The sequence below is a fragment of the Ctenopharyngodon idella genome, chromosome 16 (assembly GCF_019924925.1).
Source record: "Ctenopharyngodon idella isolate HZGC_01 chromosome 16, HZGC01, whole genome shotgun sequence".
Classification (NCBI taxonomy): domain Eukaryota; kingdom Metazoa; phylum Chordata; class Actinopteri; order Cypriniformes; family Xenocyprididae; genus Ctenopharyngodon; species Ctenopharyngodon idella.
Genome location: NC_067235.1, coordinates 24,361,083 through 24,373,285, shown reverse-complemented (window position 1 = coordinate 24,373,285; position 12,203 = coordinate 24,361,083). Strand labels below are relative to the sequence as shown.

At 37.2% G+C, this 12,203-nt stretch overlaps 1 protein-coding gene across 4 annotated transcripts in view; it reads left to right on the top strand.

Annotated features, from left to right (window-relative positions):
- Positions 1–12,203, top strand: part of invs (inversin) — a 40,778-nt gene that overhangs the window by 20,936 nt on the left and 7,639 nt on the right. For 3 of the 4 annotated variants that reach the window (XM_051866142.1, XM_051866140.1, XM_051866139.1), the window contains exons 10-18: positions 132–287; positions 626–855; positions 976–1,082; positions 2,195–2,404; positions 3,649–3,878; positions 4,774–5,482; positions 6,772–6,977; positions 8,044–8,148; positions 11,069–11,986. In XM_051866142.1, the coding sequence (XP_051722102.1) occupies positions 132–287; positions 626–855; positions 976–1,082; positions 2,195–2,404; positions 3,649–3,878; positions 4,774–5,482; positions 6,772–6,977; positions 8,044–8,148; positions 11,069–11,187 (2,072 nt within the window). In that variant the 3' untranslated portion in view covers positions 11,188–11,986. Of the gene's footprint in view, positions 1–131; positions 288–625; positions 856–975; positions 1,083–2,194; positions 2,405–3,648; positions 3,879–4,773; positions 5,483–6,771; positions 6,978–8,043; positions 8,149–11,068; positions 11,987–12,203 lie in introns of those variants that run through there. The other variant, XM_051866143.1, reaches the window with a different exon arrangement.

Here is a 12,203-nt window from a genome sequence, read left to right as displayed (position 1 = left end):
ATAATTGCATTTTCTGTTCAATCAAGCAATTAACAAGCCATATCCTATGTATGTACCCCCATACAGCCATAACAAGAGTTGACGGTTTGTTCGCTGTCTTCATGTGCTCCTTTGTGTGTGTGTGTGTGTAGCGCTTCATGCGGCTGCTCTCTCAGGGCATGTGTCCACTGTGCTCTTGTTGCTAGAGCAGGGAGCCATGGTGGATCCGCTGGACGTAATGAAACATACGCCTCTGTTTCGTGCTTGTGAGATGGGCCATCGAGATGTCATCCTAACACTAATCAAAGGTTTGTAACTGCATTTATGCCCCTTTATCCTCCCTATAGACAACACTGACCAGGAAAATAATACAAATAGGCAAAAAAACAATGGAAATTAACATTGGTTCCAAGTCTTTGTCTAAAATAATTAGTTTCAGTGTTTTTGCCTACTTTTATTATTTTTTTATTCATTTCATTTTTATTTGTTTTTTTGATGAACATTGATATTATGATTCAGTATCTTTATTCCACCATGAGCCGCTTTTGAGTATGTGACACTATGTTGGTGGAAATGTGTCAGATATCTCTGTTTAAAATATACCAATTCCGTGCTCATGGTAAATCTGCATCTTGACTATGTTTAGGAGGGGCACGTGTTGATCTGGTAGACATAGATGGTCACTCTGCTCTGCACTGGGCAGCTCTGGGCGGTAATTTAGAGGTATGTGAGGTGCTGATGGAGAACGGGATCAGTCCTAACCTGCAGGACCACGCTGGACGAACTCCCCTGCAGTGTGCAGCATATGCCGGCTACATCAACTGCATGGCCTTGCTCATTCAGCATGATGCAGACCCCAATATCCAGGACAAGGAGGTAGCCAACACTGAGAACATGTACTGGCCATTACCCACGAGCGGCCTGCTTGAGATATGAAAAAGAGAAAGACTGAAAAATAGCATGAAGTCTAACTTTTGTGTATGTTTATGTGTTAAGGGGAGAACTGCTCTCCACTGGTCCTGTAATAACGGTTATCTGGATGCTGTGAAGCTGCTTCTGGGGTGTGGGACATTCCCCAACCATATGGAGCACACTGAGGAGAGGTAACAAACATTCACACATGTACACAGTTCTTGTGGTGTGGCCTAGTGGTTACAGACTACAGGTTCAAATCTCGTTAAGAATGACATTAAAAATGTTAATAAATTAAAAATATTTATTTATTGTTATATATTAATAAAATATGTTCTTATTAATACTATTCAAATGTTTGAGGTTAGTAAGATTTTTTATTTATTTTTTTTGGAAAGAAATAAAAAAAAATGTATTCAAAAGGGATGCAATAAATGTATCAAAATTGAGAGAATTTTTTGTAACACTATAAATGTCTTTACTATTTCAAATAAATGCGATCTATTTGTCAAAAAATTCCTGAAACAATGTATCATGATTTCCCCCCCAAAAAATATTAAGTAGCTGTTTTCAACATTGATAATAATAAGAAATCAGCATATTAGAATGATTTCTGAATGATCATGTGACACTGAAGACTGGAGTACTACAAACCACGACCCAGCAAGTTACTCAATCGTGTATGTCATTGACTTAAACAACATTTTGAAGTAAATTATTTTATGTTTTATGTATGAAAGGTTTGTAAGGCTAACTTATATTGCTTTCGAATCTTATGAAGTATGAAATAACAGCTATTAATAAGAGTAGAGTTTCATAATTAAATGTAATACCATCTCTATGCCTTATCACTAGTGATAGTGAAGCTTAAAAAACTAGAAAAGTGAAATAGAAAAGCAGTAAGAAGAGCAGTACTAGTGACGACAGAAGGAGGGGCTCTGATGACATCCTGAATGGCAGTTTCATTGTAGGGGGCGTAACTTGTAGTAGGGGCGTGGTTTGTGGTACTGCGGGACGCAGTCGGACATACTTGGAAAATTCAACTTTGCCATCACAGGAATAAATTGCATTTTAAAATATTTTAAAATAAAAATGTTGTTTTTTATTTGTAATAATACTTTACAATATTACTGTTTTGACTGTTTTTTTGATCAAATAAATGCATCCTTGGTGAGCAAGACCTCTTTCAGAAACATAAAAAATCTTACTAACCCTTAACCTGCTATAGAAATGTTATATATAACATAATTTTTTCGGGGCCTTGGCATCAAGAAGTTGAAACCCCCCTGTGTTAAATGACTAGGTACACTCCTCTAGACTATGCCCTGCTGGGGGAGCATCAGGAAGTGACCCAGTTTCTATTGGAGCATGGAGCTCTGTCCATTGCCGCCATCCAGGACATCGCCGCCTCATCCATCCAGGCTCTTTACAAGGGCTACAAGGTCCGACGGGCCTTCAAAGAACGCAAGAAGCTCCTCATGAGACACGAACAACTACGCAAGGATGCTGCAAAGTAAGACTTCCGTAAACATGCACCGGTTCTGCCTTGAAGAGAAAGAGATAAGATAAATGGTGGGGTGCAAATATTCTCTTACCCACAATCCAGTGCTGATTGATGCGGCTAGGCTGATCTGTGGAGCTGACACGGAATGTTTGCATGAATATAATACGTGTTGTTTAATTATGTGTGTTTGCTCAGAACCAGCTCATCTATCTACCTGCCTGCTGAGGAATATGAGCATCAATTTCTTGCTGTCAATAATGGAAATAGATGAGACGATAGAGAGAGAGCGCAAAAGAGATTCACTCATCCTCCCTCCTTTTCTGTTAATTGGGCAACACTCAGCTGCTCAACAGCTTGACATTTAGAGTCTGTCAGCTCTGAGGATGAATGAATACACACATACACAGCTAGGAATATGTTCTCTCTTTTCCAGGCTCTGCATACTCGCATTAACATACATTCTTTTCATTGCCTCTTAACTTGTTTGCGTAGTCCGTCACTTTAACCGTCTGTGTTTATCTGTGTTATTCTGCCCGCAGTCTATCCATCTACTCGTTCTTTTTTGTTTCCTGCTAGGTAAAGGTGTTCAAAACTATGGAGAGATGTGTAATGCTGCCCTGTTAAACTCAGAGATATTACTGTACCAACCATTAATCAGAACAAAAATCAGATGAAAGATTAATCATTTATCTGACTCTAAAAACCTTAAATGAACTTAATGTAAATGAGCTGTACGTACACTGCCGTTCAAAAGTTTTGGGTCGGTAGATTTTTTCATGTTTCAATTTAAAACAACTTTAAAAAAAAAAAGAATAAAAAAAAAAAAAATAGATTTTAAAGTGTTATGCCTGTGATGGCAAAGCTGAAATTTCAGCATCATTACTCCAGTCTTCAGTGTCACATGATCCTTCAGAAATTCTAATATGCTGATTTGGTGCTTAAGAAACTTTTTTTATTATTATTATTATCAATGTTGATAACAGTTGTGCTGCTTAACATTTTTGTGGAAACAGTGATACACTGAATAAAAGTATTAATTTCTTAAAAAAAAAAAAAATCTGATCCCAAACTTTTGAACAGTAGTTTAAGTGTACATTCACATTCACAATGGCAACCTTAACCAAATACTTGACCTAAAACTTACAGCCGCCAACAAGCGTTACAACAAACCTTAAATTAATGACCCAGGAAAGTCATCATTAACTGGATAAGTATGTGTCAAGTCAATGAATGTGTGTTTTTTGTTTCTCTAGGAAGAGGGAAGAGGAACGCAGACGTGAGGCAGAGCAGCAGCTCTCATTGGTTGAGGCGGATCAGAAGCAGCGCATCTCATTGGCTGCAGTCGGAGTGGAAAAACTTTCACTGGTTGAAACGGAGCATAGGGTTAAAGATCCAGTGGCGGCGAAAGGACACAAACACAAAAAGTCCCCCGGTGCTCATAACATTCATTCACAGAGCAGGAGAGAGAAACAACATAGAACTGGTGAGTTTAGTTTATGAATAAAAAGTAAGGAATAACTGACATGACCTTGAGTGCACATTAATGTTGCAATAAATTAATATTTTTAAACATTTTATTTAAAAGAAAAAAAAATTCTGGCTGATGCCAATAAGCTGATAATTATTTTCACTTTATGGCTGATAACCAATAAATGGCCAATAATAAAAGTCCTGTAATACTGTTAATAATAAAAAAATGGCCTCCATCCTAAAATTTAAAAGGCAGCTATATATTTTCAGCTATATATTGGCAGCTATATATTGTATAAACACCCAATTTATACTGTGAAAAATTTGTATTATAAATATGGATAAAATATTAATTTGAAAGTCTTTAGTTTCTATTACATTACATTACATTATTTTGCTTTTTTCTACTCACTGTAATATTTTAGATATATTGTTTATTTATTTAAATCAGTTTTTATTATTTACTTATTTTAATACATGCTTTTATTAATTTGCTTTAATTAAAATGTTTTATTTAATTTAATCTTTTTTATTTATTTTTACATTTTTTACACTATTTTTCTGTAAACTTTTCAATGGATCCCCTAGCACTCCCCCTTCAGCCTCCCGGACCCCAGTTTAAAAATCCCTGTGTTATATGACGGCAAAGGCAATCAAAATGTAAAAACAGAGTTTTCAAATAAAAACCTCTAATATTGGCCGATAACTGTTATTGCACTAATACTATATGCCTAGCTTTTTTGTTTGTTTTCTTAAAATCATTACTTTAACACTTTAGAACGTTTGTCTACCAATCAGAATCAAGCATTCAGCAGCATCATAATAATAACAACAAATAATCTTCTTTTGCGCCACCTAATGTTATTACACTTTGTCACATCTAATAAATTGTTTTGTTTCTCTGTCAGAGCGCAGAACGAGAGAGGCCGAAACACCAGACACTTCTCTCCCCCCTGCAACCTCTGGCCTCACGGTGACCCCCCTGGGTACCAGGAAGTGTTCAGGCACTATAGAGGAGGTGTGTGGGAAGGAGACAGACACATGCGTATCAGTGGAATGTGGATCCACATATGAACGCCGATCCCCTGCTGGTTCAAGTCGACCAGGCAGTGCCAAACAGGTCCACACAGGGGCCCATGTAGCACCAGGCCACATGGAGACCACCACAACCCCCAAATCAGCAATACATACCAGACCCAGGACTGTAGCTGCCCACTCAAAACCAGCGGCCCAGGCTACACTACGTTCCACCGAGACACCGACAGACAGCATCTATAAATCACCAACCAAGGGGAACAAGCCAGCATCAGACCACAAATCTACAGGAACCCAGCAATATGACATCTCCAACCCTGCCTCAGAAAGAACCTCTGTCACACGACAAAAAGAGAGACGGGCAGAAAGAGAGATGGACAGAGAAAAGGATAAAAGATCAAGGACTGAAGGAGATAAACAGACTGGCAGAGAGAAACAGAAATGTACAGGGATGGAGATGGACAAAGAGAGATGGATGAGCAGAACAAGAAAAAAACAACAGGACAAAGAGAAGGAAAAGAAGAGAGACAGCATCCGTAGTAAAAATCAGGCAGCCGTTGTGATACAGAGAGCATGGAGGAGGTACTGATGTCTCTTTTTTTGCTTCCACTATTTTTCTACTACAATAAATACTTGATTTTGATTGGCCAATCACAGCATGCTACACTCAAATATTTTTGTATAATGACTGTGTGTTTGACTGTTGTCCCTGGAAACTAGTCTCCTACACTAGGCATATTGACATGCACTAGCTTTCGTTAATCAGATGAATCCAATCCCATTTCAGATTCTGCAAGTTCTGTTTATATGAACCCTAAATGTTACAATCTGATTTACATATTCGTTTAGAAGTGCATTACATGTATTCCAAACAAAAGTTAGTGCCTAATCTCCGCGCTCAGAACCGAAAAAAGCCATCGCGATGTTGTCACCAGAGTTACTGTGAGTATTATTGTCGATTTTGCCTTGATGACATATCTAAAAAGAATGCTGACATTTATGTCAGAAGAGCTTTTTTAGCAAATATTTAGTAAATATTCAGTCTCATCCACTGGCCAGTTCGTAAAACATGAGATGTAAATAAACATAAGCACGTTTATATGATGTAAACATGCAACATGGCACTGCGCATGTGCGCAAGGTATTTTTGAATCAGAGAAAATTTATTTGAGGTCTACAACACCCCTTTCAATCTGATTGGAATTTCATTCAGATCAAGCTCAATTGAGGTGTTTACATGAAGGCTGTTCAATACGATTGAGCCATCAATATGATTATAAACAGATTATTTGTATGCATGTAAACGTAGCTACTGTTCGTCTTCTCTCGTATTTCCAATTAATATTTTTCACAGTATAAATTGGGTTTTTATACATAAAAATACATAAATTAATTCAGTTATCTATTTATTAATTTACAAATAAATGGACAAAAAATTATGTTAAGTTCAAAACATTAACTGTTTAAATCAATTTTTCCTTCAAATCAGCACAGAAAATGCCAGAAAAGTTTGCAGATTCCATCTGTGTCTGCTCATATGTTGCCCACATGTTTCTTGTTTGAGTTGTGGTATGGCTTTGTGCCCACCAGCACATCAACACCTCCGAGGGGAGGTCACCAGAATAGGCCTCTTATTTTGTGTGTGTGTGTGTGTGTGTGTGTAGGGAGTGTAATGCAGGCCCATGAGTGCACTTTCTTTTAATGGCTTTACTAAAATAATGGGATTTAGAGTACAAAGAAGGTATATGCACATTCTTGAAGTCCTTTTTATGAACAGTAATGTGGTTTGCTTGTTTGATTGTACATCTTTAATATGCTTTCGCTGCATTTGCTGGTGCTTATGTGAAAGCGTAACATGTTTTTCCATTCAGGTCTTGTATTCGGGGTCGCCTTCGTAAGGTACTGTGCGGGACTGTGAAAGGGGTGGATTCTGTTGAAGTCACAGCCCTGTTGATTCAGCTATTATGGGAGTGGCCTGTTGCTTATGACCACACCCACCATAACATTTCTTCTGAAGTTCAAGCTGCTCCTACCAGGAGCGCAGGAAAAAAGAGCTCTGTGCTGCAAAATATCTATGGTGAGTGATATATTTTTGGAACTGTCATTTAGGCGGAAAACAAATATCACAGTTTTAATCACGATTAAGGGGTTAGTTTACCCCAAAATGAAAATTCTTTCATTAATTACTCACCCTCATATCGTTCCAAACCCATAAGATTTTTGTTCATCTTCAGAACACAAATGAAGATCTTTTTGATGAAATCTGAGAGCTTTCTGTCCCTCCATAGACTGCCTTTGCAACATCATTTTTGCGCTTCAAAAAGTTCATAAAGAGATCGTAAAACTAATCCATATGAATCCAAAATTTTCTGAAGACTTTTCAAAAACATTTAAATATATTTCCAACCCCAAACTTTTGAATGATAATGTTTATTTTATATTTTTCCAAATATGTGATGCAAAATAATGAAATAATTTATTATAATTTACAATTTATTTTTAATCATATGTCTGATCGTTTATAAAAGTAATAGGATACCTTTACATGATTTATGATTCCTGTCTGTAACATAAGCGTCACATACAAGTTAAGTTTAAAAGTAGGCCAAGCATCACTAATAAGATTATTACAGAGGGGTGTTATGTTTTATGTGGCGTTCCAACACAGACACACACCGTCACCCCTCCCTCCTTTCATATCAGTTGATAAGGTGGAGTTTCGACCCAGTTAACGCAACTGACCTTCAGCAGACATGAACAGGTGATGATGGCTGAGCAGGCCAGAGACGCTCTCATTCTCAAACACACACGTACACGTACACACACAGACACTTGTTCCCCTCCCCGCTCCTCCCTGACAGTCACAGCGCTTTGAAAAGTTCATTGCTGTCAGATGGAATGTCGAGCTGTCTCCTCTCGCTCACAAAATGCAGACCTCCCTCCCCTCGACCTGCCCGCCGCTGCCAGATGGACACACGCTCACACACACCTGCACGTTTGATACCAAACTGTCCAAATCTTGTTATTTTAACAGCTCTAGTATCAGTCGTGACGTTAACGTGGAGATATTGATCCATTCAAGTAAAAAAACGTGCAAGTGACCACGTCCAAAGTAATAAACACTGCTGTTATATTTGGTCTAGGTGGCGCCCCATCCAAAAGAGGGCACTCTCTGCGGGCTGCAGCGATTAAACCACAGAGCCAAAGCCAAGTGCTGCTGGATCTGTCACTCAAAACAAACAAACAGTGTAAGTACTGGGTTTATAATCACTGCTTGTGTTCTTTGGTAGTGTACGTTTTCAGCGGTCATTACTCCAGTCTTTAGTGTCACATGAACCTTTAGAAATCATTCTTACTGTGCTGATTTGGTGCCCAAGAAACATTTCTTATTATTATCAACTTCTTTAAGGGTTAGTTCACCCAAAAATGAAAATTCTCACCCTCATGTCGTTCCAAACCTGTAAGTCTTTCGTTCATCTTCCGAACACAAATGAAGATCTTTTTGATGAAATCTGAGAGCTTTCTGTCCTTCCGTAGACAGCTAGTTGTGGTAAACAGAATAGCTCAGTTGTGATAGCTCAGTTGTGGTAAATAGAAGCTTACTATCCCTTTAATATTTTTGTGGAAACATCACCAAAAGTTTGAGATAAGATTAAAAAAAGAAAAGTAATTAATACTTTTATTCAGCAAGGACACATTAATGGGATAGCTCACCCAAAAATGAAAATTATCCCATGATTTACTCACCCTCAAGCCATCCTAGGTGTATATGACTATCTTCTTTCAGACAAACACAATCAGAGATATATTTAAAAATATATTTTAGAGGACTAATCCTCTAAGGTTTATAATGATTGTGAATGGGGGGCTGTGTTTTGAAGCAAAACATAATGCATCCATCCATAAAGAAAAGTAATCCATATGACTCCAGTGGGTTAATAAAGGCCTTCTGAAGCGAAGCGATGCATTTTTGTAAGAAAAATATCCATATTTTAAACTTTATAAATTCTAGCTTCCGGTGGACGACCGTACGCAGAATGCAAAAGTCGATTTGTGGCGGAAGAGTATCCTTTGACCTGACACAACATAATGATGAACACAGAGGCGCAGAGGATAGAACAAAACAAATCACCGGTCACGGATTATAAGTCTAAAACGATAATTTTTAAAGAGAAATGTTGGAGGTTTTTGATATAAGAGAAGAGGAGCTTAAAGGGTTAGTTCACCCAAAAATGAAAATAATGTCATTTATTACTCACCCTCATGCCGTTTCACACCCGTAAGACCTTCGTTAATCTTCGGAACGCAAATTAAGATATTTTTATTGAAATCCGATGGCTCAGTGAGGCCTCCATAGCCAGCAATGACATTTCCTCTCTCAAGATCCATTAATGTACTAAAAACATATTTAAATCAGTTCATGTGAGTACAGTGGTTCAATATTAATATTATAAGGCGACAAGAATATTTTTGGTGCGCCAAAAAAAACACAAAAAAAACGACTTATATAGTGATGGCCGATTTCAAATCACTGCTTCATGAAGCTTCGGAACGTTATTCATAACAGCGTGACGAATCAGCGGTTTGGAGCGCCAAAGTCACGTGATTTCAGCAGTTTGGCAGTTTGACACGCGATCTGAATCATAATTCGACACGCTGATTCATAACGCTCCGAAGTTAATGAAGCAGTGTTTTGAAATCAGCCATCACTAAATAAGTCGTTATTTTGTTTTTTTGGCGCACCAAAAATATTCTCGTTGATTTATAATATTAATATTGAACCACTGTACTCACATGAGCTAATTTAAATATGTTTTTAGTACATTAATGGATCTTGAGAGAGGAAATGTCATTGCTGTCAATGGAGGCCTCACGGAGCCATCAGATTTCAACAAAAATATCTTAATTTGTGTTCCGAAGATTAACGAAGGTCTTACGGGTGTGGAACGGCATGAGGGTGAGTAATAAATGACAGAATTTTCATTTTTGGGTGAACTAACCCTTTAAATTTGTTGCACAGCCCTATTTGTTTGAACCGCGAGAGGCGTCTAAGCTTACTATACTCCTACATCTTGCGTCATACATCGCGTCAGAGGATTACTCATTTGGCGCAAGTCGACTTGCACATTCTGCATACGGTCGTCTGCCGGAAGCTAGTCATTTGAATTTATAAAGTTTTAAATATGGATATTTTTCTTACAAGAATGCATCGCTTTGCTTCAGAAGGTCTTTATTAACCCCCTGGAGTCATATGGATTACTTTATTTTATGGATGGATGCATTATTATTGGCATCAAAATGCAGCCCCCCATTCACAACCATTATAAACCTTGGAGGACTAAGGATATTTTTAAATATATCGTCTGAAGAAAGATAGTCATATACACCTAGGATGGCTTGAGGGTGAGTAAATCATGGGATAATTTTCATTTTTGGATGAACTATCCCTTTAAATTAATCTAAAGTCACAGTAAAGACATTTATAATGTTACAAAAGATTTCCATTTCAAATAAACGCTGTTCATTTGACTTTATATTCATCAAAGAATCCTGAAAAAACAATAAGGAACATAAAACTGTTTTCAACATTATTACAGGAAACATTATTAAAAATTGAACACCAATAATAATAATTGATAAATATTAGGCAGCAAATCAGCATATTAGAATGGTTTCTAAAGGATCATGTGACACTGAAGACTGGCGTAATGATGTTGAAAATTCAGCTTTGCCGTCACAGGAATAAATTACATTTTAAAATATTTTTTATTTTGAATTGTAATAATATTTCACTATATTACTTTATTTTGGATCAAATAAATGCAGCCTTGGTGATCATAAAGGTCAGTTCACACTGCACTGACAGACAGCGACCAGCGGGAACAGCTCTTCGTCAGGTTTTGTCGGATCAGTGTGATACGCCTGTTACCGTCTGTTTCCATTGTTTGGCACTTGTTTTCGCCATTGAACATGTTGAAACAGTGTTTGTCAGGCCGTGGAACATCTGAGAAGTGACAATGTAATCTCGTGATTGTCTGCGTTGATCTGCATCTGTCGTCTGGTGCAGTGTGTGTTGGCCTAATGAGATTTCTTTCAAAAACATTAAAAAATCTTAATTATTCCAAATGTTTGACTGATAGCATATGTGTGTGCTTTCTTTATCCACAGTGAGCGCCGTCAACTGTGTAAGCCTGGTGGATTCTTTAAGTCAGGCAAAGCAATACTCTTACCATCTACGCCCATCCAGTGCTGGCAGTCAAAGCAGTCAGAACAGAACTAAGAACTGAGACCACAAAATGGACACCAACATGTTTGGACTTTTTTTACAGGAACTAAATCTTTCTGAGAGACACAGGGATGATATGCACTTAAACTCATTTGATGCTTATTTAAACTATTGCATGAGGTACAGTGAAACTCCTGGTCCGTATATGAGTTTACATATGAAATCTGCAGTATCACCTTGATTACTGCAGAGGTTAGAGGTTTAAACCACAAACACAACAAATATATTAGATAACCTTTCATTCTGTCAACAACAGGTCATATACCTGTCGTAAGGGTGACATACGCCTTACATAACAAGACCACCTGCATGGGAGACCACTGAGTGTTAATATGCTACAGTAAAGATGTCACAAGGCTGTTAAACTGCCCCGCTCTTTGAAACATACTCATATTTTCAGCCCATTTCTGATATTGTCACAGATCTAGGCATTGTATTCTTATACTCTATTGCCAGCCCCATTTTTGAGTGGGCTGGATTATTAATACATTTTATTCTTCACTATAAATCATGATACTCTTTTTACTATTGATGTATTATTGTAAAATACATTTTTTAAAAGTAAAGATGTTAAGAAGGGAAAGATTTTGCTGCCATTTTTGCAGGGCATTTTACCTCACAGATTTTGCCCTTTATCCTGAGAGAGTAATAATTATGCCAGCATTCAAAAGTTTGACGTAGATAAAATTAATTTTATGTTTTTGAAACACTCTTATTCTCACAAAGGCTGCATTTATTTTAACAAGAATACAGTAAACAGTAATATTCAAATATTATTAAAATTTAAGCAGTTTTTTTTATTACCGTTCAAAGAGTAATTTATTCCTGTGATGTCAAAGCTTTTACAGCAGTCATTACTCTAGTCTTCAGTGTCACATGATCCTTCCGAAATTGTTCTAATATATTTGGTTAAGAAACATTACTTCTTATTATTAATGTTGAAAACAGTTGTGCTGCTTAATATTTTTGTTCGATTTTTTTTTTTTTTTATTCGGTTCGATTCTCAATGCTGGCAGG